This window comes from Engraulis encrasicolus, chromosome 5 (genome assembly GCF_034702125.1).
Source record: "Engraulis encrasicolus isolate BLACKSEA-1 chromosome 5, IST_EnEncr_1.0, whole genome shotgun sequence".
Taxonomy (NCBI): Eukaryota; Metazoa; Chordata; class Actinopteri; order Clupeiformes; family Engraulidae; genus Engraulis; species Engraulis encrasicolus.
Genome location: NC_085861.1, coordinates 19,494,081 through 19,513,683, shown reverse-complemented (window position 1 = coordinate 19,513,683; position 19,603 = coordinate 19,494,081). Strand labels below are relative to the sequence as shown.

Here is a 19,603-nt window from a genome sequence, read left to right as displayed (position 1 = left end):
GCCATCCAGCTGTTAACAGTCTTCATTCAATCTTATTTACATATTTTATGTGTCTTATGCGTTTTCCAACTCCATTGCATCCAAAAAGGGGGAAAAATACAATCACATCATACACAGCTTCAGATTTATTTCATCCCTCAACATGGTCTGCATATCTCCATTATAACAGGGACGGGAGCAAAAAAGCACCCTTTTTTAGATACGTCCTAACAACTCTATAAGAGTATATGTCCATCCATCAGTCTGAAATGCATTCTTTGTCTGAAACGCATTCTCTGAATTGTAATTCCCTCCCGTGTCCACAAGGCGGCAGTGCATAGACGGACGCATCTTTTGTCCGCCTGTTGGACTGGTTTTCAGGCTTACCTGCAGGTTGACTGCGTCCTGGTAGGTGAGCTTGACGGCGGCTGGGTACTGGGAGTAGACCAGGTGATTGTACTTGGGGATGAGGCCCATGAGGTCGGAGATCTGGCGGATGACGATGCTGTAGGCGCGGGCCAGGGAGCTGGCCGAGGTCAGGTAGCTGCTGGAGTTGCTGGCCTCCAGGGCCGCGGCCGCCACCGCCGCGCTGTTGCTGATGGCGCTGCTGCGCCGCAGGTTGGACGGGTCGATGTAGATCAGGCCTGTGGAGCTCGCTGCATGGCGGGGGGTGGGGGGGTGGTGAAGAGATTAAAGAACTTTGGAGAGTGTGCACAATGGCCCAACAAAAACCTCTTTAAAAAAAAAGCAAAATCACCAAAACATAAGCAGAAGTAAACATAAATCATGAAAATCTATCCAATAAATTAGCTACTGTATGATAAATAACAGTAAACAGTGAAAAAACAAGGCCAAGATGAAGAGTGAGAGTGCGAGCGTGCGGCGGTGTCTGACCTGCGTGTGTGCGCGTCTGACCTGCGGGCGTGGAGGTGCTAGACGGCGCTCCGCCAGAGGCGCGCTGGCTGGGCGTGGTGCGCACGGCCCACTGCATGGAGCGCGGGGCCTGGGCAGCGCTGTTGGCGTGCGCCGTGCCCGTGGTGCGCTCCAGGGGCTCGTCCACCATGAACGTCTCCTGGTCCACGTCGTCGCTCTGGCTGCTGCTGCTGTCCGAGTCGCTCGAGTCGTTGGACTGCGAGTCGTCCTCTGAGAAGAAGGCCGGGACACTGCTGGCACCTTGAGGGGGGGACAGACAAGACAGAGTGGAAGGAGGAAAAGAAATTCAAAACAGACAGGGAGGTAGTGAGGGGGGAGCGTGATACAGATGGAGGATGGTGAAGGGAAATAAGGAGGAAAGGAGGGCAGAGGGGGGAGTGTCAGTGTAGCCAAACGCATCAAAAAAAAAAATCCCAGAACGAGAGCTGAAGGTTAGTACATCATGCCAACCCCTCATCTCTCACTAACTACACTTGACACTAGTCTAGACACTGCAAACAAGCCACACAAGCAGCTCGCACTATTGCCAAGCTCGGTAACACAAGTTTGTGTGGATTAATGTGGCGCACACGTCTGTGTAATTGTATGTGTCTATCGTTGCATTAAAAATGTGGAGTTAGTTGGACATGAGGACAAATCTGGAGACAACCCATGTTTTTGGATTCATACTAGTAAGAGCTTCAATTTTGTAAGCACAAACACACAATGGTTAGCATGAACAATAAGCCCAAATAAGGTTGTTAGATTTAAAAAAAATAAAAAAAATAATAATAATAATTTAAAAAAAGGAAACAGTGCCTGAGTTACTGGTTAAGAAAGCAAATGATATTGGTTGAAGTGGGGGGTGGGTTGGGGTGGGGTGGGGTGGACTGGTAATCTGATGAGGGCACATCTCCAGATTAAACTCTTGTGTGCAACTGCCGTGTTCACTCTGGTCCTGTCAGAATATGCATTAGGACAAAATGGGGCCCATACCAAATATGGGATATGCCGGAGACACCCTACTGCCTGCAAATGAAATAGAGGGCATTGAACTAAATTCTAGAAATTGCAGTCCACGCACACAAAAAGACGTGCCAAAACATAAACTCTGAGACAGCTAGTAACCCCAACTGTGGGGGTCAGTAAATGCTTCAATCTGATCTGTGTCTTATGTAATTAAAGACTACCACTGCAAAAAAAAAAATTGCATTGCAACACAAAGCAAAACATAAACTCTGAGAAAGATAGTAACTCCAACAGTGGGGGTCAGTGGATGCTTCAATCTGATCTGTGTCTTATTTATCTAACTTAAGACTATCACTGCAAAAAAAAAACAACAACCTTGCATTGCAACACAAATTCACTAATCAACATCTTGTGTGCAGACCATGGTGGTATGGTAACCATGGCAGTATGGTAATAATAGTCTTGTTTTTCCAGTACTTATTTTTCCCTTTTCCAGAACACTCCATGACAGGGGTTGCTAGTACCTGCTTCAGATCCAGCTGTCGCCGCAGTGACCACGCTTCTCCGCCCACTGGCATTGTCCTGGTTGCTATGGTTACTCTCACTGTCGCTCTCAGTCTCGGCAGCTGCCAACAGATCCAACTCCATGTCACTTCCTGAGAAGAGGTGGGAGACACAGAAAGACAATTAGTCACACAGTCTACCTATTCCCCTACTAAGATCAAATGGAGGAAAATACCAAATGGTACACAATTTCAGCAAAACATCTCATCTCTGATCAAGGCAATTAACCTCCAGGGACTGTAAACAATAAACTGTAGCTAAATAATGGGTAAAACTTTATTTTACCGTTACATCCATTAGCATTAATAGATACGATGTTAATGCCTGTATAAGTAACTCGTTCATGCACAATTAGGGATTTTGCTCAGTACATCCCTTACAAGACATTGGCTAATACAAGCCTACCAAATGTCCGATTTTGCTTAGTACATGCCTTACAAGTTACAATGCAAGCATGTATTAGTGCTAATAGATGTAACACTAAAATAAAGTGTTACCAAATAACAGTAAGTCGCTTTGGATGAAAAAGGTCAGCTCCAAGTGTACTGTAATGTATTGCGTGGGGGCAGAGGGTAGTAGTAGTGTTTGGTCCTCACCATCCTCGTCATGTTCATCGTGCTGGCCCTCGGCCTCCGCGTTCTCCTCTCCCTGCTCCTCCTGATCGTCGTGGTGATCCTCCTCTCCAGCAACACCCTCCACCACCTCCACCTGAGCACACAAGACATGAAGAAATGATCTATTAGTTTAGAATGACATACTACAGAGAATATACAACATCTTCCAACTGACCATACAAGACATGAAGAAATGATCCATTAGTTTACCTGAACATAGAATATGTGCAGAAATAATCAATCAGTTCATTTTTTTGTGATTGTCTTTTTATTATAATAATCAATCAGTTCATAAGAACATGCACTATATAAAATACAAAATGCATAAAGCATAACAAATAATTTTTTTAATGATGTATTTTTAAGCCCGATTCTCTATGGAGTGCCATAACCAAGTAATCTGTGCAATGGTGTGATGAGGTACTTGCCTCTTCTACGTCGGCGGAAACGATGTCGTCCTGTTCCTCGTCGCGGCCGCGTACAGGCTGCGACTGGCTGCTGCGGTGAGGCTGCGGGGTGCGAATGATGTAGGACGAAGCCGCCTGGCTGGAGCTGAGGAACACGTACACAAAAAATAAGGTTATGAAACATGGAAGGCAAGGCATTTCAACAAAAACAGCTGGAACCTCATCTACACATGGTTATATACACAGTGTTGTGAGGAGGGGCAAGACACTGGCAGCCAACCATGTGAACTTATTTTTTGACCCGACAGCGGTTTCCAACAATCAGAGGTTGAGTTGTGCGCAGCCAGGGTCGCACAGCCACGGGAAAACAAAATGCGAGAACCCATGTATAGGACTGTTACAGCACACATGGGTATCCGGTTAGAATTTGCTCGACTGCAATCAGTCACTATTTATCTCTACATGTATAATGTGTGTACAGTCTACCACCCAGTAGCCAACCCCTCCTCACCAGCCGCCAATCCGGATTATAATGACAATGAAGTTGAATTTAAAATGTTAAGTTCAATTGTGTGGGACTGAGCATGTTTAGGCAGTCTTAGCTAAGAGCATAGCCAAAGTAAAGAGCATGCGTGTGTGTGTGTGTGTGTGTGTGTGTGTGTATGTGTGTGACTCACTTGCTAGACTGGTCTGGGGAGGGCCTGGGGGGTAGAGGCTCCACGGAGAACAGCTCCTCGCTGCCCTGCACGGCGTCAATGCTGGTGCTGGCCAGGGTGAAGGGGGCGGTGGGCCGGGCGATGCCCATGCGCACGGGCACGATCAGCGACTCGGCCACGTTGCACAGCTCCTCCACCGCGTACGGCAGCAGAGCCTGGAACACGCGCCGACACTTCCCGATGGGCTGAGGGATGAAGTTGCTGTAGAAACAAAAACAAAAAAAGACACATTCCAGTTCAATGCTTACCAACCAGGGCTCTAAATGAACATCGCCCAAACAGCCGAATGCTGGTGAAAATTCAGTTTGGCAGGTAGAAAAGAAAACTTGCTAGGTACTTTTAACCATTAGGGAGTATGTGTTTGGCTATTAAGATTGACATATACAATAAAAAAAGTTAATTTTGAGCCCTGATGCCAATACATGAGCAATTAGGCTTGTGAAAAGTAAACAAAAGCTTCAATATTAAGATTAACCATCTTTACTGATAAGCCTTTGCACAAAGAGCGGTTTATGATGCGAAGGGATGAAGGACAGCAGGGAATCACCCTCTCTTTTACATGCTGTATTTTAATATCTGGTGTGCAAAAGCATACAAGCGTACGATTCACAGCAGCTATATTTAGCTACATTTTGTGATTACGATGTGTGTGTTTGAGATACGGTGCAGCTCTATTTAGATCAGATAAACACTGACATCCATCTAAGTATCTGTTGAACAAAAATAACCACAAAACGTTGATGTTAGCCCCATAATGTGCGCCATTCCACCAGTAGGACGCTGTTATGGCCACTGAAAAGTTAGCTACCATAGTACTACACTACTATGACATAACACAGGGTCTTTTTATTTGCAATGCAATACGACTTGGTCATTGCCATTCCGGTAACAGCAAATGTATAACGCCTTAATGGGTGTCTTAACGAGTTGAACAGCCCTGCAGTGTCGGCAGCTCTTACTTTTTCTTCTTGGAGGAGGCCATCTCCACGCTGAGGATGACGAAGACGCGGGCCACCGACCTCAGGAAGCGCCTGGTGACCATGACCGCCTCGTCCCGCCGCCCGGGGGTGTACTTATTCTGCAGCTCCTTCACCAGTGTGCCCAGCAGCGTGTCAATGAACTAAAACACAAAGATACAAGCACACAGTTAATATAAACATTTGGGGCACATAGATGAGTAAATCAGATGCTGCATGTTTTTGTACACTTTTGCCTGCTGTCGACAGCACAGTGCAACACAAAACCTAGAACAGTCAATAAAGTCATAAACATTGTAACCGAATGTTACTTTCAATGCATTTAATTGTAACTATTATTATATAATTATTATCGGGCATCAGTTGTATCTATTCAAACGAACTGCAAAGTTTTTTCAAGCCTTTCCACCCCTTACTGCTCTGATTGGCTCCGTCGTTTAGCTGCCATGCCATCTTTCAGATCATAGTTCCAGAACATAAAAAAGAATAACGTTTCCGGTTTCGTTTCTGTTCCCTGTTTTCGTTTCTTGAACCGGTTCAAAGCCCTGATTCAAACAAACTGCAAAGTTTTGTCAAGCCTTTGCACTCCTCCCTGCTCTATGATTGGCTCCCTCGCTTAGATGCCGTCTTTCAGATCGGAGCGATTGTGCAAAGGAAGCAGCATGGGATTTCCTTACCGTGATGTCCGGGGCACACTTGACGATGAGGCAGTGTGTGAAGCAGTCCAGGCGGATGGTGCCGCTCTGCTGGTTGAGGTACACCTGCTCCTCAGGCAGGAGGTGAGCAATCCTGCTGCTCGCACTCAGCCTGACAACACAAAACACACACATCATGAGACCGCCATTACAAACACATATTGACCTCATAACACACACACACACACACACACACACACACACACACACACACACACACACACACCTCATTACAAACACACACACAGTCATTACAAACACACAAACTTGATAACACACACACACACAGTCATTACAAACACATTATAACGTAAAAATAACACCTCACACACTTAACACACAAGCTCGTCACTACACACATTAACCAACATCTCATCAACACAGATGAACCTACTTCCCTTCACACTTAAATTCGGATGATGCTGAGGATGGCTTGATGCCGAAACACAATTGTTGTGAACGTGGTGACAAGCCTTTTTTTTTTTTTCACTTCGACTGAAAGTGTGTGGGTTTTTTAACGCAACCTGTAAAATGCCACTGCGATTTGTGCCTGTAGTGGAAGCCTGCGAGTACTTACGGGTCTTTGTTGTCCTGGGAGCCGAACATGATCATGGACTTGAGGGCGTTCCAGTCCTGCAGCACGCGCTCCAGAGCCAGCTGAGCGAAGCGTGGAGGCTCCAGGTCATGGTCCGGCATGTCCGAGTCTGCAGCGCGCACACAAACACAAACGGACAATAGTTAATAAAGCGGATACTTGGACCCTGCGGAACCACTGCAGTACTGCTAAAGAGTAAAACCATAAAGGGTATGACAGGATATTGCTGCAATCGTGCAGTGGTGTTTAGTGGGGTTACGTTTTGTTGAGGGAGAGTGCTTTCTTCTTTTAAGATAAATGACCCTATTCTTGCGACGATAGAATGTTAATAAAACAGCTGAGTATTTATAGCGTTAATCTCTGCAGTCTATTATATTTTGAGTCATTTACAGTTAGAAAAAGAGGTGCTGAAGAGAATTCAGTCTGGCACATATTTATTCAGAATCAACATGCATCCCAATACGTATGGCAGCCTCTGCAGCCTGGTGAGTACTTTTATGATGCGGTCGTACGAGAGGGCCAGCCGTACAGGGCCACACCAGCCAGCTCTGGCCATCCGGAGCCACTGCTTCACTGCAACTGACACCACGGACCAAATAAATCCTCCGGTCAGCTGCAATGCAAAGGTTGTGGGCACTGCCTGTGGTGCAGGGGCACCTGTGTTTATTTTGCGCAGGAGTCAAATAGGACGGTAAATCACGTACGCCTTATTAAACACACAGAGCCCACTGCTGTGAAAATGTCAAGGCCTGTTAAAGTAGATGTCTGTGCTCTGCTCGATTGCGCACAGCCCTTGAAATACCCGCATGCACGTGCAACACAAACACAAACACACACACGCACAAAAACACACACACACACACACAAACACAAACACACACACGCACAAAAACACACACACACACACACACACACACGTACCCTCTGCGCTGGCAGCCTTGCGGTTGCGGTCTTCTCGGATGCGGGGTGGCCGATACTGGCAGTGCTCCACGCTTTGCCTAGCAACCGTCTGCACCAGGAACAGCAGGATGTGCTCCCCCCTGCAGCAGTGAAGACAGCAGACAAAGATGAAACACAGGGATGCACCATACCACTTTTTTTGAAAACCGATACGAGTACGAGTACATTAATGACTGTACTTGCCAATACAGAGTACCGATACTTTTACCCTCAACAAACAATGAAAATAAACGCACAATCTTGTTTTTCCCGTGATATTCGTTTTAATGACCATTTGGATGTAGATTTCAATACTAGTAAATGTATGAGGCGGCGCTTTTTTCCCATGCTGCTGTCAAGTGTGGAGAATTTTTATTTTCATCTTAGTTTTCTTAATCTTCTACCATTCTTATATAGCAGAGCAGATAAGGCCGAAGATAGTTCACTTTGGTATGCAAGCATGAAAATTGGCACACGTGTTCTTTAGAATGCACTCTTTCAGCAGAGGGCGTTGTCCAAGCAAAAATCCAAGATGGCCGCCATTTTTTCAAGATGGCCACCTTCTCCAATTGAAAATAAGGCCAGAAATAGTTAACTTTGGTATGCAAGCATGGAAATTGGCACACATGTTCATTAGAATGCACTCTTTCAGTAAAGGGTGTTGGCTGTGCAAAAATCCAAGATGGCCGCCATTTTTCAAGATGGCTACCATCTCCAGTTGTAAATAAGGGCAAAAAATAGTTCCCTTTGGTATGCAAGCATGAAAATTGCCACACATGTTCATTAGAATACACTCTATTGGCACAGGGAATTGACAGCATAAAAATCCAAGATGGCCACCATTTTTCAAGATGGCCACCTGCTACACTTGTAAATAAGGCCAAGAATGGTTCACTTAATGATGCAAGAATGCGGTTAGGCACAAGTGTTCATTAGAATGCACTCTTTCACAAAAAACATTGACAAACACAAAAAAAATCAAGATGGCTGCCATTTTTCAAGATGTCCACCCTCTCCTCTTGTAAATAAGCCTAAGAATACTTACCTCAATGATGCAGGAATGAAATATGGGGCAAATGTTCATAAGAATCCTCTCTTTCAAAACAGTGTGTTGGCCATGGAAAAAAATCCATAGTGGCTGCCTCTTATTCAAGATGGCCACCCTTTTCATGCATATACTATACGGTATGGCCTAGTTGACTTAATGATGCAAACATGACATTAGGCACAACATGTTTTTTTAGAATCCACTCTTTGAGTAACAGGGTGCTGGCCAAAGGAAAATGGAAGATGGCTTCATTCCATCAATGATTCCTTATAGTTAACTGATTTGTAGTATCTATAATTACTTCATGAAAAACTAAAAGCATGATCGTATAAATCAAAGACCATTTTTTTGTACAATAGCAAACTTTTTTCGTAATGTGGCAAAAAAACACTTGAAGTTATGAGAATCTTAACAGAAATATGTACAGGTATAGAAGGATCAGACAGACTAAACTGAACATGTTAAACTTCATAAGGCTGGGTAAATTAGACCAAGCTAGCATTTGCACCTGTCTGAGACATTCTCAACTCTGCAATGGGAGGTCCAGTTGCCCTGAAGACTTACCAGTTTTCAGCAATATTCTGGATTTTAACTAGTCTTAATATCTTTAACTAGTCTTAAACATATCCACAGATAAATGCCAACATACCTCAGAATAGCCAACTTTCTCACCCCCAGACAAGTCAAGTGTATTGTAGTGACTGCTCTTTTAACTCTTTGTTGACCAGTTGAGGGAACCCACAGCTATTTCCTTTTGACCTTGCTACTACACCGCGTTTACAAAGGGAAAGCCATTGGAATCCAGGTATAATGCTATACTGGTAACACCACCTCCTACACCTCTCATTGAGTTGACTGTAATGGTTTTGAGAGTGTCCTGACCAAGTTAGAGCAGGTTTATTTTTTGGTTGTTCAGATGTCTACACCAAACTTGGTTATGTAAAGTTTACAATATAAAACTTACTTGGCTCGCCAAAAAAAAACATCTTTCTGAATGAGATTCATATTCCCCAAGAGGAAGCCAATTGCCACATATTTGTCCATGCCATTGTGCCAATGGAAATTTTCCCCACTCAGCAAAGCATGCATGTTCAGCAGCCGTGGTTGACGTGTGCTCAAAGCCAGAGCCTTTGATTGATTGATATTCACCACCTTTACAGGGCTGCTGGCCAAGAGAAGGTCAAAGACATGTTGTTCTTTAATGATGTGGTCTCAGTTGTGATGTGGTCTTAGTCTTCAAAACCACTTATGACATTTTAAAAAGAACAGGAGACCACATAACAGACTTGGGGCAGTTTTACAGAGGCCACTCCAGTAACCAGCTTTCCCCGAACATTGAGGAGGACGACATTAGGGTTCTGTAGAAAGTAGTGGTGTTCATGATTGGGAGGTTCAGTACTGCAGATTGTATTGATGATACAAGACATGAACATTTTGCCAGAAAGATAAGACTATATGAAGAAAATCCTCAAACAATAGTTGAGATGCAACAAATCAAGCAGGCTGGGTGTGGGTTAAGACAAGTCTGCCAGCCAGAAGTTAAAAATCCAGCTGACTGAAGATGGGAGAAGGTTGATGAAGAATGGAGAAGGCAACCATTGCAAAGAGTTGTGAAGAGTTTGCTAAGTGTAGAAAGTGTGAATGCTAGAGGCTTGATCTTGCGTGCAAGGCCTAGTGAAATTGCAGATGTGAAGTGTAACTCTAGGACCTGCCTGGTCCTTTTATATTCCACCTGTCAAGGTTTTGTCAAAAACAACCAACCTTTTTTAGATGTATGTATGTTTTTTTCCATGGAAGTAACTGTACTTAAAAGCAGGCAACATTAGGAATTATTAGTTGAGAGGATAGCCATCATGAAATATCTCAGCCATCTTGGATTTTCCTGTGGTCAATGTCCTTATTTCAAAGAGTGGATTCTAATGAACATGTGTTCCAAATTTCATCCTTGCGTCTTTAACTGAACTATTATTGGCCTTACAACTTACAAGTGGAAAGTGAAGCCATCTTGAACAATGGTGGCCATCTTGGATTTCCCTTTGGCCAACACCTCTTTTTGGAAGAGTGGATTCCAATGAACATTTGTGCCAGATTTCATGCTCATATCGTTGGTCTTATTTACGTGGAAAGGGTGGCCATCTTGAAAACGGCGGCCATCTTGGATTTTACTGAAACCAATGCCCGTCTTTCAAAACATTGATCATAGTTGACATTTGTGCCAAATCTCAAGCTCTCATCATTAAGTAAGCTATTCCTCTCCTTATTTGTAAGTGTAGAGGGTGGCCATCTTGAAAAATGGTGGCCATCTTGGATTTTTACGCCGCCAATGCCCTGTGCCAATAGAGTGTATTCTAATGAACATGTGTGCCAATTTTCATGCTTGCATACCAAAGGAAACTATTTTTTCCCCTTATTTACAGCTGGAGATGGTAGCCATCTTGTAAAATGGTGGCCATCTTGGATTTTTACGCCGCCAACACCATTTACTGAAAGAGTGCATTCTAATGAACATGTGTGCCAATTTCCATGCTTGCATACCAAAGTGAACTATTTCTGGCCTTATTTTCAATTGGAGAAGGTGGCCATCTTGAAAAAATGGCGGCCATCTTGGATTTTTGCTTGGACAACGCCCTCTGCTGAAAGAGTGCATTCTAAAGAACACGTGTGCCAATTTTCATGCTTGCATACCAAAGTGAACTATTATGGGGTATCTGGGCAGTTAACCGCTCCACTATTATATTCTCATTTTATTCTCATGACTTGGCTAGGGAAGTCCCCATATAGTGACATATTCTTGTGTGTAAGCTTTTCTGTAATGGGTCACTGGACACTCAACATTATTGGAAACATGTGCATCTACTTGATGTGGCTGCTGAACAACACATATGAAATGGCATATGCTGGACAACAAGACAATGGACAGTGGACATCCGGCCATGCGGGACCCCACATGCACAGAGGAAGCTGACGACATGGACTGTGGGGGAGGGAAATGGTTAAATACTGGGTGCCTTTGTATTCACTTCAGAACTTGCTGGGTGGAATACTTCCTGTCTCCACGCAGTAATTTCTCCGGCCGTTAACAATAAAATCTGCAGTGCTTACCACCTGAGTTGTTTGTCTGCCGATATATTTTTTTTACTACACAAGTCAACAGAACGTGACGAGATGTTGCATTGTTTTGTGTAATAGCAGTATCGGTGCCTGGTATTGGCAAGTGTGTGACTAGTACGAGTATGAGAATAATGAGCAAGTACCGGGACCGATACCGATACCAGTATCAGTGCATCCCTAAAGCACAGAGAAAATATATGGGGAGGAAGACGGCATGAAGGTCATTAACCAAGTCAGCTGTGCTGCGGCAGGAAGATGCTCGTTGTGAATCCCATTAACATGCTGAATATACAACTGGCGAAAAGCCTCTCTAGTCACTGAACTATGGTTTTGAAGCTTTTCAGTTTCCTCCCTGTTTGACTACAGATGTAAACTAGCGCACAGCAAACTGGTACGACACATGAAATTACAAAATGTTCATGTTTTAATTGTATATGGCTAAAGAATGAATTGACTTAAAACAGCAACGGTTCATGTTGCCATCAAATTCCTAGGGCAGTGTGCCAGTACAGCCTATAATACTGCCCTACAAAGGCAAAGTGCAGAAACTACGCCAACACTAACTGAGAAAAATGCCTTCGAAGGCTTGGTATTATGTTTGACATAGCAATATCTGTAAAACGGGACACATTTGGACCATACGGCTCTGTCACAAAATATAGGTGTTATGAAGACCATTTGCAGTCTAAACTCAACTTTGACAACAATGTGGTTCCTGCCCTTTGCCTTTGTAGAGCAGAACACAGTACTGGGGTGCATTTCTCAAAAGCGTCGTTCTTAGCCAGTTAGTAACTTCGGTAGTTGCCAATGGGAAATTGTATTGTAAACAACAAAGTAGCTAATGTAGTTAGCAGCTATGGTTTCGAGAAATGCACCCCAGTATTGGCACGTTAAGGCTATAGTGTATGCATGTACACGCGTGTATGCAATTGAGTGTGTGTTTTTGTTACAGGCGTCTTGTGCGTCTGTCTGCACCTGCTGTTGGGAGTGGTGACGAGGTTGGTGGTGGTGAGCAGCCTGTACAGCAGGTCCAGGCGCGCCGCCTTCTGCCCGGCGATTAGCGTCTTGCACTTGCATTTCTCCCAGCAGTCGCAGTACGCAGTGGGAGACGTCCTCTTCAGCCTGACCGAGGAGAACACAAGCAACAAAACAAGCCTTTCAGTTGGTAATGCATTCACAGCTGGCAAGTTTTGGGCATACAACTAAATGAAATGTCGTGTCATCCAAGGAGAAAAAAAAAAAGAGACGGAAAAAGACTGAAGCTGAACGTGCCCAAAACAGGAAATGAGGCATGTGAGCAAACAACGAGATGATTCAGCTGTGTACTTACTTGCAATCATGTCCCTTGTGGCAGACTCTGGCACACTCTGTGCAGCAGCATAAGGAATCCAGCAGTCCACATGTCCGGCACTCAAAGATATCCTTTAGGACGGAGAGGAAAAACAGAATGTCATACATGCTTCTTCAATCTTGGATACTCACTAAGTAAGAGGATGGCACTCATTAACCAGTCTACCTGCCTGAGCTAGTGTTCCGATTACAATCCCTGTACCAAATGCAGAGGTTAGAGGTGATTTGGGATGTCTGGCATTAAGAGGTTCGCCACTAGGTCCAGGTTAACGTAAGCAGGCAAGTAAATCTGAAGGCTATACTAAAAGCCTTACGCTCCCTGCCAGGATGCTGCGTTCCGCCAACACAAACTGTCTAGCCTTGCACTCTAACAACAGTTTAGACTAGAGTCGCCAAGTTGTATGAGCAGTCACCGCCCCACCCCGATCCAACAGCTGTTCCAACATTACAGTCAGCTCTCATAACCTTGAGAAGATTCTACTCTTTAGAGACAGTTGCCCTTCATAGCATTACCAGTCCTGCTCATCTAACCTTGTTATGCCAGTGTGATGCACTGAGGTCCTCTTTAATCAGATGCTTTGGCTGCTGCTTAACGTAAAATAATGCTCACATTTTCCACAAAGGAAATAAGCTTTCCAGCTTTATTGAGCCTTCCTGACTCCCAGTTTTTTTATTTTTTTATTTAGGTATGTGGTGCGGTTTAAATGGAACTTATTGTGTTTATTTTCATGTATTTATTTTCTTACATAACAGCTGAAAATGTCAAATCAAATCACCCATTTATTAATTAATTCATTCCCTCACCTGGTTGATGTGCTCGGCGCCGGTCCAGGTGAAGCTGCAGGTGTCGTTGCAGCAGAGCACGTAGAGGGGCGAGTCGTCCGGGTTGGTCCCGGCCGGGCAGATCATCTCCATGAAGAGGGAGTCGGCGTCCTCCTTCTCCCCGCTGCCAGCGTCACCTAATATGCAAACACATGGGCCGACTCTTAATGAAGGGAGCATAGCGCCTAACGAAGCTGGCACTGAATCAAAGACACGACTGTACCAGACACTCACAACAGGGCGCACACACATTTAGCCATGTGCTCGCAAACACAAGCGCACGCACACAAGCAAATACACGCGCACGCAAACACAAGCGCACGCCAACACAAGCGCACGCAAACACAAGCGCACGCCAACACACGCGCACGCCAACACACGCGCACGCCAACACACACGCGCACGCCAACACACACGCGCACGCCAACACACACGCGCACGCCAACACACACGCGCACGCCAACACACGCGCGCACGCCAACACACGCGCGCACGCACGCCAACACACGCGCACGCACGCCAACACACGCGCGCCCAACACACGCGCGCCAACACACGCGCGCCAACACACGCGCGCGCGCGCCAACACACGCACGCGCCAACACACGCACGCGCGCGCGCCAACACACGCGCGCACGCACGCCAACACACGCGCGCACGCACGCCAACACACGCGCGCACGCACGCCAACACACGCGCGCACGCACGCCAACACACGCGCGCACGCACGCCAACACACGCGCGCGTACGCCAACACACGCGCGCGCACGCCAACACACACACGCGCACGCCAACACACACACGCCAACACACACACGCGCACGCCAACACGCGCACGCCAACACACACACGCGCACGCCAACACACACACGCGCACGCCAACACACACACGCCAACACACACACGCCAACACACACACGCACACACACGCACGCTAACACACACACAGGCACGCCAACACACACACAGGCACGCCAACACACACACAGGCACGCCAACACACACACAGGCACGCCAACACACACACACGCACGCCAACACACACACACGCACGCCAACACACACACACGCACGCCAACACACACACACGCACGCCAACACACACACACACGCACGCCAACACACACACACACACGCACGCCAACACACACGCACGCCAACACACACACACACGCACGCCAACACACACACACACGCACGCCAACACACACACACACGCACGCCACGCACACACGCACGCACACACACACGCCACGCACACACACGCACACACGCACACACGCACGCACACACACACGCACGCACACACGCACGCACGCACACACGCACGCGCGCGCCAACACGCGCACGCCAACACACACACGCCAACACACACACGCGCACGCCAACACACGCGCACGCCAACACACACACGCGCACCCAACACACACACGCGCACCCAACACACACACGCGCACCCAACACACACACGCGCACCCAACACACACACACGCACGCCAACACACACACACACACGCCAGTAAACACACACACGCGCAAGTAAACACACACACGCGCACGCCAACACACACACGCGCACGCCAACACACACACGCGCACGCCAACACACACACGCGCACGCCAACACACACACACACGCCAACACACACACACACGCCAACACACACACACACGCCAACACACACACACACGCCAACACACACACACACGCACGCCAACACACACACACACGCACGCCAACACACACACACACACACGCGCACGCCACGCGCGCGCACGCACGCGCCACCCACGCGCGCCAACACACACACACGCACGCCAACACACACACACGCACGCCAACACACACGCACACGCACGCCAACACACACACACACGCACGCCAACACACACACACACGCACGCCAACACACACACACACGCACGCCAACACACACACACACGCACGCCAACACACACACACACGCACGCCAACACACACACACACACGCACGCCAACACGCACACACACACACGCACGCCAACACACACACACGCATGCCAACACACACACACACGCACGCCAACACACACACGCACGCCAACACACACACACGCACGCACGCACGCCAACACACACGCACGCACGCACGCACGCACGCCAACACACACACACACGCAAGCCAACACGCACGCCAACACGCACGCCAACACGCACGCCAACACGCACGCCAACACGCACACACACACACACACACGCGCACGCCAACACACACGCACACACACACACGCACGCACGCACGCACGCCAACGCACACACGCACGCCAACGCACACACACGCACGCCAACGCACACACGCACGCCAACGCACGCCAACGCACACACGCATGCACGCCAACACGCAAGTAAACACACACACAAACGCGCGCGCGCGCTAACACACACACACACACACACACACACCCCTCCTGAGCCAACATGCATATTCAGCCCACACAACACAGACTGCTGGCACTTAGCTTGGGAGTCAGTGCTTGGTGCTTACCCTTTGCCATTTTCTGAGCTGCTTCCAGGACGGTGATGGCTGCTGGGTAGGCTCTACCACTCACTGCCAGCATGAACGGTGTCATCCCACGGGCATCCCTGCCACACACACACACACACACACACACACACACACACACACACACACACACACACACACACACACACACACACACACACACACACACACACACACACACACACACACACGGTTAATCAAGGCACATGAACTGGCCCTTTTGCAAGTCATAGTCATAGGCCTTCCAGGAGAGAATACAGAGCAGCATGCATGAGTTGTGCTAAAAGCAAAAGGCACATACTGTGTGTGTGTGTGTGTGTGTGTGTGTGTGTGTGTGTGTGTGTGTGTGTGTGTGTGTGTGTGTGTGTGTGTGTGTGTGTGTGTGTGTGTGTGTGTGTGTGTGTGTGTGTGTGTGTGTGTGTGTGTGTGTGTGTGTGTGTGTGTGTGTGTCTGCACATGCGTTAAAACTAATGGGCCCATACTTGGCAGAGAGAAGCTGGCGCAGGTGGGGCCGCAGCACCACGCTGTCGCACATGAGCTTGAGGATGAGGTGAGCGTTGGCCTTGCGATCTTTGGACTCCACCACGGAGGGCTCCGATGACGGCCCTGCTTGAAAACGAAAGAGGAAGAGAGAGATGGGGGAGAGGGAGAGAGAGAGAGAGAGAGAGAGAGAGAGAGAGAGAGAGAGAGAGAGAGAGAGAGAGAGAGAGAGAGAGAGAGAGAGAGAGAGAGAGAGAGAGAACGTGCGTGCGTGCGAGAGAGAGAGAGTGCGAGAGAAAGAGACCAAAAGATAGAAAGAAAGAAAGAGGGGGGGAAAAGAGAAAAGACAAAAAGGAAAAAGCAAAATAAAAAGGAGGAAGCAAGAAATAAGATATTTAGATTGGCACTGAGGCTCTGCAGAAAACACCATATAAGGAGGTGCCTCTTACTGCAGGGACAGCAGCAGTACTGTGTGGATGGATGACGGGGCACAGCCCCAGACAGACAAAATATGCCAAGACAAAACACCACAGGGTTGCAAGATGTGACTGATGATCCCCCGGCCAAAACCCTAGAGGCATTAAATCCCGATTCCTGCTCAATTCGACACAACTTCAATTGATTTCTATGGCAATAAATCTACAAAAAAAATCCGATACCTTTTTTTTACATTACATTACATTAGGCAGACGCTTTATAACCAACGACTTTCAAACGAGGACACAATAGCCAACATCACTAGCAGATACCCACAGAAAGTCATTCTAAATAGCCCAATTTGGTGGAGAGTCTCCAGATTTGGCAACACTGCAGATGAACAGTCAACCAAGTCAGCCAGTCCACTAAAGCCATGCCATGAATGGAGATGGCACTCAACAGCAGCTTATGCAGAGCAACAGTAAGTCTCTCTCAGGGTTTCTGCACATTTTTTATCACCAAATATAAGACTTTTTAAGACAAATATAAGACCTCTGATGATAAAAAATAAGACTACCGCTTGGGGTGAGGCGTTATAATATTGCTAATGTTATTACATTGCTATAATGAAATGTAGGCCTAATAGCCTACATAATATATATATAATATAATAAACAATGTTAAATGACTACTGTACTTGTATACTGCCCTACAATTTCAGAACGCAGTATAATTCAAAATGGCAAACTGAGAAAAAAGGCTTTAAAGTTTCCTTTCTGTCCACGCGACTGTGTTGGAGGTAAAGTGGTGATGACACTTCCATATAATACTTTTTTATGGTGAAAATTTATGCACACAAGAAAAAAGCAAAAAAAACAACATTCTCATTACTTTTTAGCTGAAAAATCATTATACTGCGCTCTGTTGTGGTATTACTGTCTACACCAAAACCACGGTGTCAATGGAGAAGTGCAGTATAATTCGCAATATACTGCGTTCTTGGCTAGTACGACGTAACCCCCTAAAACCAAAAAGCGCAGTATAATCAGTTTTTTGCGTTTTTTTCCGAAACGGGACCAAGTTGGGCCAAAAAAATTTAACACAAGAAAAAGAAGGTATTTTAAAGCCAATTTCCGGTCTAAACCCATTTTCGACCATTTTCAAGATGCTGCGTTCTGAAATTGTAGGGTAGTATAGTGTAGCCTAGGAACACATAGTGTAAGCAGTAACAAGGAAGAACTGATCTGTAGGCCTACAGAAACCATGCATCCATACGGTCAGTTTTGACAACTGATATTTAACTGGGGGTACCATGCATTTTTATGGCCTATGAAAAAAATCTGATGAATGTTCATCAAATGCCTTTAAATGTAGGCTACAAATTAAAAATGATTCAACAATTCACCATTTCTGATGGATAAATAGTTGAATAGTTGAATGCACTTTACTATAGGAGAGAGAACACCTGGTGTCAAAAGGGTTAAATGTAGTAGCTCTGAGTGACGTTTCTCCTCCACCTCCCCTTTATCAGAGACGGGTAGCAGAAGCGTTCTACTTCGAGCATGTCTGTAGTTTGTTGTTCTAGGTGAAATGCAAGAAACGGCGCACAACTTGGAAGCGATTTCCTGTCCACTTGCAAGCATTTAGCGCTTTTTAACGTTGTCCATCTGGTTACTGGTTTGGGCATTATCGCACCTCGGCAAACAATTTAGCTTCGTAGGCCGTATATTCTCATCCGATTTCGTATTGCAACATTACCCTCGCGCTGACTTCCTCATGCGGTCATGTTAACGAAACCATTTGCATTTGACAAGAGGCATAACCGGTCACGTATCTCGAGGCGATTTTGAAAGTATAATGTATGAAGGAACAATTATTTTCAAATATAGCCTACGGTCATACTGAACTTTATTAAATGAACCCTTTACATTTAGCAAACGCTTTTACCCAAACGTAAGGGCAGGGCTAACATTTAAAGGAAGGAGCAGGCTTACCATAGACAACATTTAAAACTTAGCCTCAACGACTAAATGAGTATGCGTCCTCCCGACAGTTTACATCGAGCTTCATATTCCGACACTGCTTTGGATGCACAACTGTCGCATTTCTCGTCCTCAAGCCATAATACACGGAACTTGCAATCTATCCATCTCGATTCACGTTCATATTGAGCCTATTCTGACCACTTTTTACTACTACTAAAACATGGCTAAAGTAGGCTAAACGCTGCGCCCACAAGTATGTGGCTGCCCACCGCTGTGTGATGCCAGCAGCGGGCTGCGCTGCGCCTCAGACACCTTGTTACAGCGCGCAGCTGACAGCTACTCGGCTACTTCTCCACATCTTGATAAGGGACGTGAACCGGTTAAATAATGTTTATAGTGCGAAGAAAAAAGACTTTTTTCTTGCACTCAAGCTACCCAGACGAAAAATAAGACCTCCCACGTAAATATAATACCACACAC

General features: G+C 46.4%; 1 protein-coding gene across 15 annotated transcripts in view; it reads right to left on the bottom strand.

The window, feature by feature from the left end:
- ubr5 (ubiquitin protein ligase E3 component n-recognin 5) overlaps window positions 1-19,603 on the bottom strand; it is a 65,711-nt gene that overhangs the window by 11,776 nt on the left and 34,332 nt on the right. For 8 of the 15 annotated variants that reach the window (XM_063198884.1, XM_063198890.1, XM_063198892.1 and 5 more), the window contains 15 exons: window positions 16,724-16,850; window positions 16,224-16,321; window positions 13,681-13,835; window positions 12,857-12,948; window positions 12,502-12,648; window positions 7,350-7,468; window positions 6,411-6,537; window positions 5,816-5,945; window positions 5,121-5,281; window positions 4,123-4,362; window positions 3,467-3,590; window positions 3,021-3,132; window positions 2,385-2,516; window positions 874-1,152; window positions 367-635 (listed from right to left, as the gene is read on the bottom strand). In XM_063198884.1, the coding sequence (XP_063054954.1) occupies window positions 367-635; window positions 874-1,152; window positions 2,385-2,516; window positions 3,021-3,132; window positions 3,467-3,590; window positions 4,123-4,362; window positions 5,121-5,281; window positions 5,816-5,945; window positions 6,411-6,537; window positions 7,350-7,468; window positions 12,502-12,648; window positions 12,857-12,948; window positions 13,681-13,835; window positions 16,224-16,321; window positions 16,724-16,850 (2,312 nt within the window). The remainder of the gene's footprint in view (window positions 1-366; window positions 636-873; window positions 1,153-2,384; window positions 2,517-3,020; window positions 3,133-3,466; window positions 3,591-4,122; window positions 4,363-5,120; window positions 5,282-5,815; window positions 5,946-6,410; window positions 6,538-7,349; window positions 7,469-12,501; window positions 12,649-12,856; window positions 12,949-13,680; window positions 13,836-16,223; window positions 16,322-16,723; window positions 16,851-19,603) is intronic. The other 7 variants (XM_063198897.1, XM_063198896.1, XM_063198898.1 and 4 more) reach the window with 3 other exon arrangements.